Genomic DNA, 16952 nt, shown 5'->3' on the forward strand with positions numbered 1-16952 from the left:
TACAGAATACGGCTGTGGGAGAGCCACAGAGAATTCAGAGGAAGAGTTGACAGCTACCATTTCTTTGTCTCACAGGAACTTAGGTTCTTATGACATTAGCTATATGAGTGTGACATGGGATCCGCCCCCCACCAGGGCTCCAATACTACATATACAAAATGGACTTCATAATTCTGCTCACAGTATTAGAATGATTTATCAAACCCTCCCCAGGTCAATGGAGCACTGGAGGAGGGTGTTAGTACCTCATCAAAGGGACACCCCCCCCCCCTCAGCAGGTGCAGTCATCAGGAGGGAGGCATGCTGGACACTTGACTACACTCATCATCCACTAGTTGTAGTACTGAGAACAGACTCTATGGGTGTGTAATGCAAGTGCTCAATCACTAAGATACATTAACCTTTTTATTTTCAGAAATTGAGACAGGGACTTATTTCCAAAGGTGGCTTCAAACTTGTCTCCCAAGTAGCTAGGGGTACAGGTTTGAAGAAGGTATCATGCACAGCTGTGATGGTTCCTGTAAAGCCAACTGATTGTTCTCAGCTTTACATTTTTCTAGCCTTTGTTCTTCTCACTGGCCCAGAATATTACTGTAGTTAGTAATTATTGGAGTAGCTAAAATTTAACATTGATTGAGGACCTCAAATTAATAACTCTTAGTGTTTCTAACTTCCTGAAAGACAGATTGATTTTACTCATGCAGCTTCCTTCCACATTTGAGAGAGAGAACCCAAGAACCCTCAAGAGATCTCAGAGGTTAGAGTTGCCATGTGGAGTCTAGACTTCCCTCTAATCCAAGTGCATTTTGACTGGCTGGCTATAATCTGAAAATGTTAGGCAGAAGTCAATTATGCTTTCCGAACGTCTCAGGCATTTTTGTAAATACCCATATCTATGAAGTTAGTTCTTAGATAATATCAAGATTATTCATGGTTTCTGATCCAAGTATACACTATAAAATTGCTATTAACTATTAAAAGACTGGTAATGAAATAGAACTGTGCCAATGGTATTCTGACCCTGAATACAGAAGTGTAAGACTGTGACTCTACAGGTGAAACGATCAGAGCCTCAATTTTCCCTGAGTCATAACAGTTATAACTCAGTACAGCGTAACATATTGCCTTTAGCTAGCCCAATTTGGAATGGCAAATTTAATTTTGTTAATGAAATTTACAAATTTTTTAAAATACAAAACTGTATCTTTTTGCTGATTAAGATAGCTTTGTAATAAAAGTCTGCTAATAGTTTCTCCACTTGGCAAGACAACCCGATGACCCAGGCATGCTTCCATTTGTGTCCTTTCCCCAAAGCAAAGAACAGGCAACATCAGCTACAAAGAAAGACCACATCCACCAAGAAGGACATTGCAAGGCACACTGTACCTGATTGCCGAGGAAGAACTATATACAGTAAGAGTAAAGGATGCAGGGAAAAAAGAGAACATTTTTGTCAAATTAAAACTAAAGAACAGCAATTTTATCACATTACCAGCCTAAGTATACACAGACCACATTCTTCCTGGGCATCTGCCACAAGATGATGATCTTACAAAGCCTGAAAATGGCCATCTAAATATTCTTTGCCAGCCACAGAGTTTTTCCTTAAAAACTTAGGGTCCCTTGACAAGCTGATGAATATAGTTTAGGAGTCTTGGTTTATGTCTCTACTCCATCTCTGATTCTAGTTCCAAGAAAAGCTACTTCTGATCATACCTAACAAGCCTTTCCCAGGAAGGTCACTGAGCCTGGCTCTCCAGGGCATGTGGGCCCCAGCTGTACCTCAGCTCAGCACAGGAGCACTAATGTGTTGGGGCTTTGACACATAGTCTTCTATAAGCATGGGAGCCATTTAGGCTCACAGTGACCAGTTCTTGTGGATAAACTATCACTCCTTTTTAAATGGGAAAAAATTAAAACAGCACTCCCCCCCAAAAAAAGTCTATGTGCACAAACACACCAGAGGACAATTCTGCGGTGTATGTTTCCTCTTTTACCATACAGGCTCCAGGACCTGAGCTCAGGTTGTCAGGCTTGGTGGCAAGCACCTTCACGTACTGAACCATCCCCAGCACCCGATTCCTGCTCTTTAAAAAAATTTGACACATTTTTGTGATATGGCCTTGGTTAGCTGCAACTCACTATGTAGAACTGGTCTTGAATTTGCAATGGTCCTTCTCCCAAGTTCTGGGATTACAGGAGGAATACCAGACTTTGCTTCACCAGTTCTTTAACGAAACTGTGTCTAAAGGCACCTTACCTTCACTCCCCTAAGGACTTTGCTCAGCAGTGAGATGAGAGCTATAAAATATTTTCTACCATATCAACTATAAGCTACAGTCTACCTGGATACTAACTTTTCAGGTGGAGCTACACAGGGCATGAAACTTGACACCTAGGGATGAAGGTCCACGGCTCTGGGCCTCTGGAGGCAGCCAGAGTGAAAGGCAGCGTGAGCTGACCCAGGAGGAGATGACCTCCGTAAAGGCTGGCTTCCCTCGTCCTTACCCGGTATTTATTCTCTCCAATCTGCTCCACTTGGAATCTTTTTGCACACTTGCACTGAGCCACTTGTCTGGTGACCTGTTGGTTGGTAAAGCGAGAGTGTAAGAGCAGAGAAGAGCTTTTTGTTTTAAAATGTAAACAGAGAGGCTACTCATTACATTTTAAACATTTTGCCTTTTTCTTTTGGAAACAAGATCTCATTCTCAGGCCCTGGATGTCTTGTACTTGCAATGTAAACTAGCCTGGTCCCCAACTCAGAGAGATATGCCTGCCTTTGCCCCCCCAGTTGCTGGAATTAAAGGCATGTGCCTGCTTCATTTTAGGCTTTTAATACATGCATTTATTTTTTATTTGAAATAGTCATAATCCTACTTGAGATAAGAGATACTGAGAAAAAAATAGCAGATGAAAGAAAACTTCATCATTACTTCAAAATTCTTTAGAGGAAAGTGCTAATATGGATCTATCAAAACAAACAACCAATAAAGTAAATTATGAACTAAGCAAAATTTCTACCTAGAAGCCTGAAATTCCCAAGAAATCAATCTCTTTCCATATTTATGTGGCTCCAGGGATTGAACTCAGGTCATCAGGCTTGCATGGCAAACACTTTTACCCACTGAGACACCTCAACGGCCCCGTGAGAGTTCACCCTTCATGCTGCATCTGAAGTCCCTCCATTGTCTACACAGTACTGCAGACCTGAGTCTGAGCGTTGGACCCATATGGGCTCTACACCAAGCTAGAACTCAGTAGTCAAAGGCCCTTTAGAACTTGTTGAAACAACATCCAAAGGCTAATCTGAAACATTAACTCTAAGTGATTACTTTCCAAGATGATTCATACATCCATATTCAGGACGGTATAAAGCTATGGCCAAAACATTCTGCTCTAAATTCCCCATACCTCATCTTCAATCTTATCTGCATCAGTTGTTGGTCGATAGGCATCTTTGTTGGGATGTAAGGCAGCCACAAATTCATAGTAGTCAATGTAGCCATCCCCATCTCTGTCAAAAATGTCAGCCACAGCTGTCATCTCTAACTTGGTGGTAGGGAACTCTGGGGAAAAGAAAACATGATTTGAAACATTGAAATACATGTGAGGAATGTATTACAAAGTATGGAGCAGAGACTGAAGGAAAGGCCATCCAGAGACTGCCCCACCTGGGGATCCATCCCATATATAGTCACCAAACCCAGACACTATTGTGGATGCCAACAAGTGCATGCTGACAAGAGCCTAACATAGCTTTCTCTTGAGAGGCTCTGCCAGTGCCTGACAAATACAGAGGCAGATGCTTGCAGCTAACCATTGGACTGTGCATGGGGTCCCCAATGGAGGATTTAGAGAAAGGCTGAAGGAGCTGAAGGGGTTTGCAATCCTATAGGAAGAACAATATGAACCAACCAATACCCACAGAGCTCCCAGGGATTAAACCACCAACCAAGGAATACACATAGAGGAATCCATGGCTCCAGCCACATATGTAGCAGAGGATGGCCTTGTTGGGCATCAATAGGAGGAGAGGCCCTTGGTTGTATGAAAGCTCGATGCCCCAGAGTAGGGGAATTCAAGGGTCAGGGAGGAACGAGGAACAGCTTCACGGAAGCAGGGGAAGTATGTGTGTATGTGTGTGTGTGTGTGGGGGGGGGGGGGATGGAATTTGAATGTCAATAAAGAAAATATCCAAGAAAAAAAAAAAAAGGAAATACACATGGCTGGTTGGAAATTATTCAAAATACCCAAAGAAAAAGAATTATATCTTTTTCCAAAAAAATAACACATATCTACTCTGAAAAATCTAGGAGAAAATACATTTTAAATATACAAATCATTGGCTCAGTGGGCCAGCTACAGTTGTAGAGGACCTAGGTTCAATTCCCACCAATAGTGGTTCATAATCATCTCCAACTCCAGATCTTCTGACTTTCAAGGGTATTAAAGCATATAAAAACATAGGCAAAAACCAAACAATCAAGCAAACAAACAAACAAACAAAAAACCCCTTGTATATAAAAAATATAGTGAATAAATCTAATTAAAAAAAAAAGATACAAATCATTTTTAAAAATGTATCACCCAAGCATCAGCCACGTTTTAAACATTTTACCAACAGGCCCCTCACCTTTTTCTCTTTTTGAGTTAGGGTATCATACAGCTCAGGTTGGCCAAGGATGGCCCTCAAGTTCTGATCACCTGCTACTATTTCCAAACGCTGGGATTACAGATTTATACAAGCATAAGCATTATATGGAGTGCTAAGGATCGAATCCAGGGCTTCAGAACTATCTTTAGAGCCACCCTATTCCCCCTGCCGCCATTTTAAAAATAAAATATCAGACTTCAGAGACAGTAAAAAATATAATCAATATTATAACCATCTATAAAATTATCATTCATCTTAAGATTTATTTATGCCAGCACTGTTTTATGTTTAGAATGATGTCATTGCTCTAAAATACTGTTGCTGCAGAATAGCATCCTTCCTGCCGACTTTACAGTCACGTTTGAACTCTTTTTATTCCTAGCAAAAAGAGAGTCTTCCATCCATGAGAACAGCAGATTACATTCAGCAGGAAGCCCTCGAGGTCTTACCTCAGAAAGACTACTTTACCAGAATGTTATAACTTCTACCACATATGAAGAATCCCAGTGTGCCTTTGTGTAGAAAATGTACTTACTAGATGCTAAAATGCCATCGATAAACTCCTGACGTGTTATCTTCCCGTCCTGGTCCTTGTCAATACGCCGGAAGAAATCCATGACTCGAGATTTTTTGTGATTCATCCAACGCATATACTTTTTCCTCCAGACATCAAAGTCAAAGTTGGCAAATTCCTTCAACTAGAAGGAAGTCAGAGGTGCCGGTGAACCCTGCTGTTTTGGACCCAGAGCATATCTAACTTCTCAGTCATTCAGTAAAGCCATGCAGGCCTTCTGGGGGTGGGGACACCAACAATGCTTTCTATCTACATGTTGTCTCATTGTGAAAGCACAATTTGACTCCTTCACTTAAAGTGATGGTTGTTTAAACAAGCTGCGATGTAACGGAGGAGCAGGAGAGACAGTAACTGAAAACAACTCTGGAAGATAAGGCGCACACAGAACAAGAACAGGGAAAGCCAGTCTTGCTTTCTCTTTGGACTTTTCCAAGGAACATCTACTTAGATGTAAGGGATGGGATTCTATCTCAAAGGGAAGGTCTCAGCACCCTCTCTTATGCTGTATGGAAAGGCACTATAAATACATACAGGACCCATACTGGGAGGTTCATGTTTCCCATCATCCTCTGAGATCTTAAAGATCGAGATGGAAAGCATGAAGAATAAACCCTACATCCAAGCATGTTTCTTTGGAATTTCACCAGAGGGAGCAAATGCTCACCCAACATCTGTATTAAATAGCTGATTGGTAGAAAGCAGGCTTCTTGAACCATGTTAGTAATTCACACTCAGAATGACTTAACGGCTCAACATTTTCCCCTTTGGCCTTTCAAACTTCAAAGTTGGAAGGAATCGGGGGAGGAGGAGGAGAATGCAGCAAGAACCAATGTGCTTAAAATGCAACTGACCTACGGAAGTAACAACAAAAACATAGAACACTCACTTCCGGGTATAGCTGCTTTGATATGCACAAATAAAAGAATATAAAAGATATTAGATGCTTATGTTAGGAAGGAGGAAGTGCAGTACCATATATCTTAAATAGTGATACTTCACAACTGTCTTGCTTTACATGATCTATTGAAGACTAATAAAGAAACAAGAATATAAAAAGTTGATTTTTGCTGAGTGTGATTGCACACACCTTTAATCCCAGCTCTTGGGAGGCAGAAGCAGGTAGGGATCTCTATGAGTTCAAGGTCAGACTGGTCTATAAAGGGAGTTCCAGGACAACCAGGGTTCTGCTACACAAAAGAACCTTCTCAAAGAAAAAAAAAAAGAAAGGGCTGATGAGATGGCTCGGCACTTAAGAGCACTGACTGCTCTTCTGAAGGTCCTGAGTTCAAATCCCAGCAACCACATGGTGGCTCACAACCATCCATAATGAGATCTGATGCTCTCTTCTGATGTGTCTTAAGACAGCTACAGTGTATTTACAAATAATAATAAATAAATCTTTAGGATAGAGCAAATGGGGCCGGAGTGAGCAGAGGTCTTGTGTTCAATTCCCAGCAACCACATGATGGCTCACAACCACCTGTATAGCTATAGTGGACTCATATACATAAATCTTTTAAAAAATTTAATAATTTTTAATAATTGTGAGATACCTTATCTATTTTATCTATGTATCTCTTCATGTACATACAATCTTTTCTTTCTATTTTTTTTGAGATAGCCCTGGCTGTCTTCAAACTCAGAGATCCTTCTGTCTCTCCCTCCTGAGTACTGGGATTAAAAGTTCATGCCACCACCACCTGGCTTCCCCTTTATATAAATAGCAACCTCCTGAAGCTTTGTTCCTGAAATTCAATCACAGTAAGCTGCTGAGGAAAAGCAGACCACCCCCCAGCCCTGTACGGAATGTCTGCTTTATGGCTTTTTACAGTCAGATGGTACAACCTCCTTTGTGTGTTTGCTTAAGAGATCTATCTTTTCTTATTCAGGGGCTTGAAGGAAGCCATATGAATGAGTGAAGGGCTGGTTTTACTTCAGACATAAAGGCACACAGGTCATACTAAGAGAGCTTTAGAGACTGTGTTTTGATTAAAAAAAAAAAAAAACCAAAATTACGAATTACCTCCTCCAGTCTGTCCAGGGCATCGTTGAGCCTCCGCTGGCGCTCCAGGGCTAACAGCCACACTTGCTGCCAGCGGGCAGAGAGCTGGTTGATTCGTGGATTTTTTGCTTCAGACTGTGAGAGGATTGGCATGGGAGGAGGTGTGGGTTGACTCAAGGACTTTCCTAAATGGAAAAATAATCACAAGATTAGAAATGCCAGCTTTGTCACTGCATAAAGAAATGGCTGTGTGTTCAAGGTTACCCTTGGCTGTATGCTGAGTTGGATGCTGGCCTATGATATGTGAGAAATCAAGAAAGCTATATATATATGAACACTATATCCATTTGGTAACTGAGAAGAAACACAGGAATGGCAACATTCTAGCACAGAGGTGTACTAATTCCAAAACTACTGCCTCTCTTCCCAGCTGGCCAAGCACCTGTTTACCCAGCTCCTCCACCTCTGCCTGAGTGACATGAAGACACAGCAACACAAACCCAGCAGTGGATTCCCCAAGGAATTATCTTAGAAGACTAGAGCAATGCAAACACAATGGAGAGGTCACTGCTGACTAACAGAACAGGCTTCACCACCATGTAGCTTCATATTAATTCCCCCAATACATAAAATGTACCAGGCATTGTTAGAAAAGTAAGGTTTCAAAATGAGAGATTGTGGTTCGGAGTCAGTAATAATTTGGGAAATCCAAACACAATTCTCATGATGGCACTTTGTGAATTTCTGTCTGCAATTAGCAGGAAGGAAGCGGCCTAGAATAGTGGGGCTGGAAACATACTGCTGCCACTGCGGGATTTCTCGATGAAAGGAGCATGGGCGGGTTCTACATTCTTCCTCTTATATGTCTTGGTGACCCGGTCCACGTCAGGTTGTTTGCGTGTCATCTCCTCCATGAATGACTGTTAAATATAAAAATTAGGAAAGAAAATTTAGAATTTTCTTGGTCTAAAATAGAAAGTTCTTATTAACAAAGGCCACACCATGGCAAACTGGCCAAGTGAGAGATTGTTCTGTGTTATTTCTCACCCCTAAATTGGGTTGGGAGCATGACTTGGTGGTAAAGCATTTGCTGAATACATGCAAGGCCCTGGATTCAAACATCCCACATACAGAAAGAAGAGAAAGGCGACAGATAAAGAACTCAAGAATTGGGAAGGACAGTTCTGGTAGAGGGCAGAGTCAGGACAGAATAGGGAGCCTGACAGTGCTGTGAACAGGGACTCTTCATTCACTGAATAGAGGGTACAATAGAAGGCCAGCATGAGGTGGGGATGGAGGGCAGCAGGAGAGGCCTGTGTCCAGCTAAGGGACCAGGATCTTACTGTTAAGAGTAATGGGGGCAAGTAAAGGATTTTGGCACATGAAAGAGACATGAGAGCACCATATGTGAGCAGGAGATGGGCTAGAAGTGTCTCATTTACTTTCCTGTTGCTGTGATAAAATGTTGTCAGGCCAATAGGCTTTTGGATCCAGTAAAGCCAGGCTTCTGGTGAACTGCCAGTGAACTGTGAATGGTTATTCCCTGAGTTACACGTCACCTTTTACAACTTTGAACTGTTTCAGCTAATGGCTTGAGAAACAGTTGAGTGGTCCATGACCTTAGTGAGAGAGAACAGTCTGCACCCCTACAGATACAAGGAACTGATCTGTGATTTCTGCATGATGAAACTCCAAGGTGCTGCGCCACACCTTGATTCCTAACTCATCAGAACTGATACACAGAGCTGCTGGACACAGCTAAGTCTGCACAGATAATACATAAGGATATCTGTCATAAGGATAAAGGGGACTCCCGGGTGAAGGGCATGTGGTCCAGGACACGCAGGGCAGAGAAGCAGGTACCTGATGCTCGGTGATGAGAGCTTTGACTCTGTCTATGTTCTGAGGGATAGGCTCCTGATCCCGTTGGATTAGGGTGGTCTCAGCCCACTGGATCCACGCCAGAAGTTCTTCCAGGAGCTCGGCATTAGCTACCAGTTCTGACAGAGCTGTTTCTAGGCGCTGCTGGTGCTGCTTTGCCCATGTCAGGACCTTGGGGAGAAAGACACCGTGATGCCTTTCAGAAAATCACATCCTTTTGCTTGTTTGTTTAAAAGCCCCATGTTCTATCTGATCACATAACTTTACTGAGAGGAGAGACCAACTTAAGCAGCCACAAGATTCCTCTCTGACTTCAGCTAACAAAGCTCAAGAACAAGAAGCCATTTCTACCAAAAGCAAAGCTAGCACATTAAACAAACTTCTCACAAAGGAAGGAATTAGAACACAAGCTGTCTGCAGAAGTACCTAATTAGTACCTCAGTACACTAGCATCACACTAGCTATCACTTCAGCCCTCACTGAAATGCACTTGATGGACTCGGAGCAGTGGGTGTGCAGTGACTCACCTCCTCGAATCGAGCTCGGATGATGGTGATCCAGTGCTTGATGGTCGTGATGCAGTCGGGGTGGCAGACAGCCAGGATGACTTCTCCCATAGCCACTGCTGTGTTCACATCCACCCGTTTTTCTTCTACTTTCTTCATGAATTCCTAAACGAACAAGAGCCAAAAAGAAAAACTTGAGAATTCTATCAGAACCATTAATTTATATTTAAAGGAAAAATGTTTCATCTTCCTCTTATGTGTCAGCACAGACCTTGAAAAAGCCTGTATCTAGGTGTTGCTGGCATGGTCTATCTAGGTCTATAAGTCACAGGAAGCTAAGAACAATGACAAAAAGACTAGGGACACTGGTGTGCCTCTATTTCCTCTGCTCCTGTTTCTACTTTCAGTTTTTCCCTCTCTTATTCATATTTATTTCCATCTTAGTAACACATCTATTTCTTTTCTTTTCTTTTTCTTTTTTTGGTTTTTAGAGACAGGGTTTCTCTGTGTAGTCCTGGCTGTCCTGGAACTCACTTTGTAGACCAGGCTGGCCTCGAACTCAGAAATCCACCTGCCTCTGTCTCCCAAGTGCTAGGATTACAGGTGTGCACCATCACGCCCGGCTAACACATCTATTTCATATGTATGGATTTTGCCTGTATGTATGTGCTCGATACAGGAAGAAAGGGTATTGGCTTTCCTGAAATAAGTTACAGACAGCTGTGAGCCACCATGTGGGTGCTGACAACTGAATGTCTGAAAGTGGCATGTGCCCCTAACTGCTGAGCCATCACACCAGTCCTTTTCTCAAAAAACAAAAACAAAAACAGAAAAAGGCTGGGTGGCGGAGCACACCTTTAATCCCGGTATTTGGGAGGCAGAGGCAGGCGGATTTCTGAGTTTGAGGCCAGCCTGGTCTACAGTGAGTTCCAGGACAGCCAGGACTACACAGAGAAAACAAAAAAACAAAAACAAAAAAACAAAAAACAAAAAAAGAATGCTGCCAAAAGGCACCACAATGCCTCTCTGGTTCCTGCTGAGAACATAAACAGCCCATTTGACATTTCCAAGCGAATGCTGCTTTTTGTTAGCAGTGAGGCAATTCTCAGCATGGTTGAGTAGCACAGATTACCAATCCTTGAGACTAGATTACCTTGTGGGTGTCGATGAGAGATTGTAGGGCTTCTGTGTCATCAGGAAGGGCCCCTCGAAAGCGAAGTGTTTGTTCTGCTTCAGAAAGCCACTCCAATAGCATATGGACTGTGTCCCGAAACTCTTCTGCCTGAAATAACCGAGCACAAGAAGATCTGGCTTCTCTGCAGCTGGGGCACCAGACACTACAGAGTGTGCTGGGGAAACATCCTGGACCACATTCTACCAGAGGCCAAAGGTCATCTTAATTTGTAGACCTTTGAAAACAAACTCAATGGCTGATCAAAGTCCTGTAGAACATTCAGAATATAATGTGATTTTCATTTCAGGACTGGGACTTCATGATGCTGGTAAAGAAACTCAGATCTCTATGCTCAGGTCCCAAACCATGGTTGAGCCTGAAAATTTATCTTACCTGTTTTAAGGCCTGCTCAAGCCGGCTCTGCTTGGAAACAGAGAGTTTGCACACTGTGTCCCAGCGAGTGCTAAGTTCCTGGAGCTGCCCCTTTACCCACGTGGTATCATCTCTGCTGCTCTCAATCAGTTCTCTGCCTGACCGCTTCAGGACCTGAACCGTGCCGGTTCGCTTTCCCAGTTCTTTTTGGAAAACCTGGTTAAAGAAGAAGTTGGGAATTAGTTGTCTGGTAAATTATTTTTTTCAATTTTTAAAAATTTATTTTTAAATTTTATTATTTTTAAAAATAATAAAAAATTATTTTGTGTAGGAGTGTTTTGCTTGCAGTATTTATGCCATGTGCATGCCTAGTGCCAATGGAGGCCAGAAGAGGGTGTCAGATCCCTTGGATTTAGAACTACCATGTGGGTGCTGGGAATGAAACCAAGACCTCTGAAGGAACAAATGTGCTCTTAACTGGTGAGCTGTCTTTCTAGCCCTGAGTCTGATAAATGTTTTGTGTCAGGAGTAAAACCACAGAACAAGCAGTCTACTTGGTAGGTTCTTGTCAGATGTCTTATTTATGCAGAGAACAAGTAGGTGACTCTCAAGAAGCCTGCACCACCAGCCCCTTTTCTCTCAATGCCTGTACCTATATTCAACTGTGTGTGTGTGTGTGTGTGTGTGTGTGTTAAGACACTTCAACTTTGCTTAAAAAAAAAAAAATCAGAAGTTACAGGTATGAATGTCAGTTCAGGCATTCTGACCTGCTTGACTTTGGAAAGGTGCTTATCTCATTTTTCCTAATCTAAAAAGATGGGAATAATTATATCAGTCTTTCTAGAACTGAGGGAGATAAGAAAGAACATACCTGAAGTACAGAGAATGTGATAAATTTCACTTAGTTCTGTTCTTGTTTATATGTGCAGACAGGCGTGGAAGTCAGAGGGAAACTGCTGGAGTCATTTCTCTCCTTTCACCATGTGGGTTCTAGTGATTCAGCCTGGGTGCTCCGCTTGGTAGCACACCCCCTCACCTGTTGAGCTATCTTACTTGTTCATAGAATGTTTTCAAGGCAAAATAGAATGTTTTGTGTTAAAACAAAAGAATATTATACAGCAGGTACAGGGCAGATGAACTGGTGGTATATATGGTGGTAGGTTTGTTACTATACAAAGTGGTTAAAAAAATTTTTTCCCCATTTCCATAGAAGTTAGTGGAAATGGATTTCTTTACAGTTTCCCCCCTAAATTTAAATTTCAACTGATACTACCAAGAGACAAACAGGGAGAACCTCTTCACATGCTGCCAAGTCTGAATCACACCAATTTTGGTAAGTTTTTTGTGATTGTTGCAAAAATCCCAGCAACAAGTTGTTTGTTGGAGATAGGGTTTCTCTCTGTATTCCTGATTGTCCTGGAGCTTGCTTTATAGATCAGACTACCCTTGAACTCAGAGATTAAAGGTGTGTACCAGCACATCTGGTTAAGGTTTGTCAAAACACAGAAGAGGGTGCAGACTGAGACAAGGCTCTGGCTTTGCTTCCCAAGAAGCCAATTCTTGCTTCTTACCTTATGGGCATCCATGAGGTTCATGACGAGGTCAAGGTCCCCATGTACAGGCTGGTCCTCAGCCAACTGTGGCTCTACCTTGTACAACCAGTCAACCAAAGCCTGCAAAGCATCCATGAACTGGCCTGAAAACAGTAAGGCTTCTTCCAACTTGTGCTGTCTGAGAAAGGCAGACAAAAATCAGTGATTTAAAATAAATAAAAAAGGAAAGAACCAATGCTCACAATTCTAACTGTTGAAAGGGAATACTGCTTAAACTCTATACAGAAACTTCTGCATTAGAGCAGTTAGAAACAAAATAATTACAAGTGAGAGAAACACTCAGATAAAATCAAAGCATGCCTAGACTAGATTTATTTTATAAGTGGTTTGCATGCAGGCATGTCTATGCACCTATGTATGCCTGGTTCCTACAAAGGTCAAAACAGGGTGTTGGATCCCCTAGACCTGGAGTTATGGGCATCAATCACCTAGAACTGATCACCACATGGAACAGAAGCCACCATATGGATGCTGGGAACCAAACCTGGGTCCTCTGCAAGAGCAACACATGTTCTTAGTCACTAAGCCATCTATCGAGCTTCCTTATTCCTATTTTAATTTAGTGACAATCTCTCACCTGCTTTGGTATACCATATCTGTATGGGTCTGCCCTTATAGGGAACACTCATGCTTACCGCTCTACAGACTTGCCACAGACAGTATCCCATTTGTCTCTGACTTCTCCTAGCAAGTTGTCAAGTTTCTGAGTATCATCAGCAAGCAAAGTCTTCTCTTTTAGTGCTCTGCCAGTTCTTATTGTGGTATCATACACAGGCTGTTTGCCACCAAGAGTTTTCTGAAATTCCTATTTCCAGAAAGAAAGAAAAACAAACAAATAGCACATACACACATACTAAAAATCAAATAATAGCATGAGGTTTAATTCCCAGTCTTCCAAGAAGTGGGACATATGTTTATTTAAAATCAACTTCTCTTTCAGGTTTATAAAGTAAATATAGCATAAAAACAAACAAACAAAAAACTAAATTAAAATTAACAATAGCTTTCCCAAGACAGTGCATCAAATGAGGGAGAAGGGGGCCATCCCACAGTCACAACTCTAACCCATAATTGTTTCTGTCTGAAAGAATTACAGGGATAGCTGGACTGTGGTGGTACACGTCTTTAATACCAGCACTTGGGAGTAGGAGGCAGGCGGATCTCTGAGTTTGAGGCCAGCCTGGTCTACAGAGTGAGTTCCAGGACAGCCAGGGCTACACAGAGAAATCATGTCTCAGAACAAAAAAAAAGAACTACAGGGATGGAAATGGAGAGGAGCCTGAGAAAAAAACAGTCCAGTGACAGGCCTTGCCAAAGTAGGATCCAGCTCAAGGAGAGGCCCCAAGGCCTGACACTATTACTGAGGCTATGGAACGTTCACAAAAAGGGACCTAGCATGACTGCCTCCAAAAGACCCAATAAGCAGCTGAGTAGATATTTGCACCCAACCAATGGACAGAAGCAGCTGACTCCTGTTGTTGAATTAGGGAAGGCTGAAAGAAACTGAGAAGGGCAACTCTGTAGGAGGACCAGCAGTCCCAATTAATTTGGACCCCTGAGATCTCTTAAACACTGGACCACCAAACAGGCAGCATACAGCAGCTGATATGAGGCCTCCAACACATACAGCAGAGGACTGCGGGTTCTGTGTTCATTCAGAGATGATGCACCTAACCCTGAAGAGACTGGAGGCCCCAGGGAGTTTAGAGGTCAGGTGGGGTTGGGGGAGGGGAGCAGGTATTGAATGTGGAACAGTTGGAGGGTGGATGATGGTGGCGGTGGGGAATAAAATATGGAGTGTTAAAAAAATAAATAAATTGGGCTAGAGAGATGGCTCAGCAGGTTAAGACCACTGACTGTTCTTCCAGAGGTCCTGAGTTCAAATCCCAGCAACCATATGGTGGCTCACAACCATCTATAATAAGATCTGATACCCTCTTCTGATGTGTCTGAAGACAGCTACAGTGTACTCACATAAATAAAATCTTAAAATAAAATAAAATAAAAATAAATAAATTAATTAATTTATTAAAAAAAAGAATCCCACAAGCAGAAAAAATAAATTTATAACTTTTGTTTATACCATACACAATTACACATGGCAATTTCTACAACCCCATACTTTTTGATAGTTAGTCTCGTAAGCAGTTTGTTAGATATTACATGAAAGTATGAATGTTATGTTATCTAAGCACCCACGATACCTTGGGGTTGGTTACAGCAGAGGCAGGACACTTGTCTTTTGTAAAGTGCTAGGATTACATATATTTGCCACCATGCCTCGCTTTCATCTTGATCTTTTTTTTTTGAGACAAAGTCTCACATATTCTAGGCTGGTCTTTCTCTTCTTGCCACCATAGCCAGTTAATGAGGTGCTAGGGAGTCAAATGAGGAGCCTGGTTCACACCACGCAAGAAATGCTACCAAGAGAGGGGGTATGGAATAGGGAGCTTGGGGGCGGGGACCAGGAAAGGGGTAACATTTGAAGTGTAAATAAAGAAAATATCCAGGCTGGAGAGATGGCTCAGCAGTTAAGAGCACTGACTACTCTTCTGAAGGTTCTGAGTTCAAATCCCAGCAATCACATGGTGGCTCACAACCATCCATAACAAGATCTGATGCCCTCTTCTGTGTCTGAAGACAGCTACAGTGTACTTACATGTAATAAATAAATAAATAAATAAATAAATAAATAAATAAATCTTTTTTAAAAAAAGAAAGAAAATATTCAATAAGAAAAGAAAACTATTATCAAATGACTTACATCGCTAGTCCCTTCTTGATATTTTATCATGAATCGACTGTTTTTTAACAGGCTCTGGTTCCCATTTTCAGCAACTTTGGTGAATACTAAGCTTAGGGTCTCATGGCACGAATTATTTTACCTTATGTTTAGAAAGTTGAAGTTTGATTTTGTCTGGGTCATTGGAAATCTCCAGTTCTGAGTCCAGATGACTCTCTGCATCTTCTAGCCAGTCAATCAGTTTTTTCCAAGCTTCATGGAACTAAAATCAAGTACGATATACATTGTAACAGAAAAGAATGTTCGAGCTATACAACTCATCTATGAGATCATTTCAGAGGTTCAGGACTCAAGGCTGTTCACCAAGTTGTGTCTTCTTTATAACTTACTTGCTTTGCCCGCTTCCTGGCATCATCCAGTGATCGCCCTCTTTCAATAGACCGCTGGACAACCTTCTCCCACCGAGACTGGACACTAACTAACAAATTCTTGATCAAGACAACATCCTGTTTCTGACTAAGGAACTTCAACTGGTTCCCTGTTTGATCCAGTTCAATGATCTGGTCTCGATGAGCATTTACTTCATTAGCAAAAACCTGTGGGGAACACAGTACTCTTTTTAGACACAAACAAAGTGAAGGAGCACTCCTTTGAATGAATCTTTGTAAAGGGACAGTAACATCACTTTAAGGCACAATTACCTTGTGCTCTTCTATCTGGGAGAGAACAGTGTTCAAAATCAGGCTGGGAGGAGAGGCGATGTTTAAACTCTGCTCTGCTAGAGTAAGCCAGTTGATAAATTCTTGCAAGGAATTCTGGAATTCTGTTGCCAGGCTGAGGGCCTCTTCGAGCTTTGACTGAATTTTAAAGAAGACAACACAGAAGAAGCACCAAGTTCAGAAATTACAACTTCAACAACAAAGACATGAGATGTATATCAGATTAAATGAGGCAAGAAGACTGCTTTAATGAACCACTAAACACCCCTCAAATACAAAAGATTCGTGAGTTCTAAACGTTAAGAGTCTGAAGCTAAAACACCTGGACAAGAACTGAGTAAATAAAAAAGGAAAAGGCACAATTCAGAATGGCGGAAGATAATGTGCCCACTCACGGCAAGCACTATTCTCCATGAGCACATTCCCACCCACGGCCCCTTCACAAGCTCTACTCTTGGGACTCCTTGCCCTAGCTTCTTAGTGGACAGCTGTGGCCATCCACTAGGCAGGTAAAGTTAAATGCTGACTTTTAAAATAAGATGATTATATCAAGAATATATATTAAAAATACATTCAAAGAATGAATAAAATGAGTATATTAAAAACCACTGTTCTGTTTTTTGTACACTAAAAACTTAAACTGCTACTAATTGTGGCTGATTAGATGACAGACATTTTTCTTCTTCATCTTTTCAGGATATTTTATAATGAATA

At 41.7% G+C, this 16952-nt stretch overlaps 1 protein-coding gene across 13 annotated transcripts in view; it reads right to left on the bottom strand.

The window, feature by feature from the left end:
* Nucleotides 1-16952, bottom strand: part of Macf1 (microtubule actin crosslinking factor 1) — a 331824-nt gene that overhangs the window by 12188 nt on the left and 302684 nt on the right. For 8 of the 13 annotated variants that reach the window (XM_052177287.1, XM_052177284.1, XM_052177278.1 and 5 more), the window contains 15 exons: nucleotides 16221-16376; nucleotides 15909-16115; nucleotides 15662-15781; nucleotides 13412-13581; nucleotides 12735-12894; nucleotides 11185-11379; nucleotides 10771-10899; nucleotides 9639-9782; nucleotides 9094-9282; nucleotides 8030-8150; nucleotides 7252-7415; nucleotides 5190-5352; nucleotides 3412-3566; nucleotides 2509-2583; nucleotides 1387-1404 (listed from right to left, as the gene is read on the bottom strand). In XM_052177287.1, the coding sequence (XP_052033247.1) occupies nucleotides 1387-1404; nucleotides 2509-2583; nucleotides 3412-3566; nucleotides 5190-5352; nucleotides 7252-7415; nucleotides 8030-8150; nucleotides 9094-9282; nucleotides 9639-9782; nucleotides 10771-10899; nucleotides 11185-11379; nucleotides 12735-12894; nucleotides 13412-13581; nucleotides 15662-15781; nucleotides 15909-16115; nucleotides 16221-16376 (2166 nt within the window). The remainder of the gene's footprint in view (nucleotides 1-1386; nucleotides 1405-2508; nucleotides 2584-3411; nucleotides 3567-5189; nucleotides 5353-7251; nucleotides 7416-8029; nucleotides 8151-9093; nucleotides 9283-9638; nucleotides 9783-10770; nucleotides 10900-11184; nucleotides 11380-12734; nucleotides 12895-13411; nucleotides 13582-15661; nucleotides 15782-15908; nucleotides 16116-16220; nucleotides 16377-16952) is intronic. The other 5 variants (XM_052177285.1, XM_052177288.1, XM_052177282.1 and 2 more) reach the window with 1 other exon arrangement.

The sequence above is a fragment of the Apodemus sylvaticus genome, chromosome 3 (assembly GCF_947179515.1).
Source record: "Apodemus sylvaticus chromosome 3, mApoSyl1.1, whole genome shotgun sequence".
Classification (NCBI taxonomy): Eukaryota; Metazoa; Chordata; class Mammalia; order Rodentia; family Muridae; genus Apodemus; species Apodemus sylvaticus.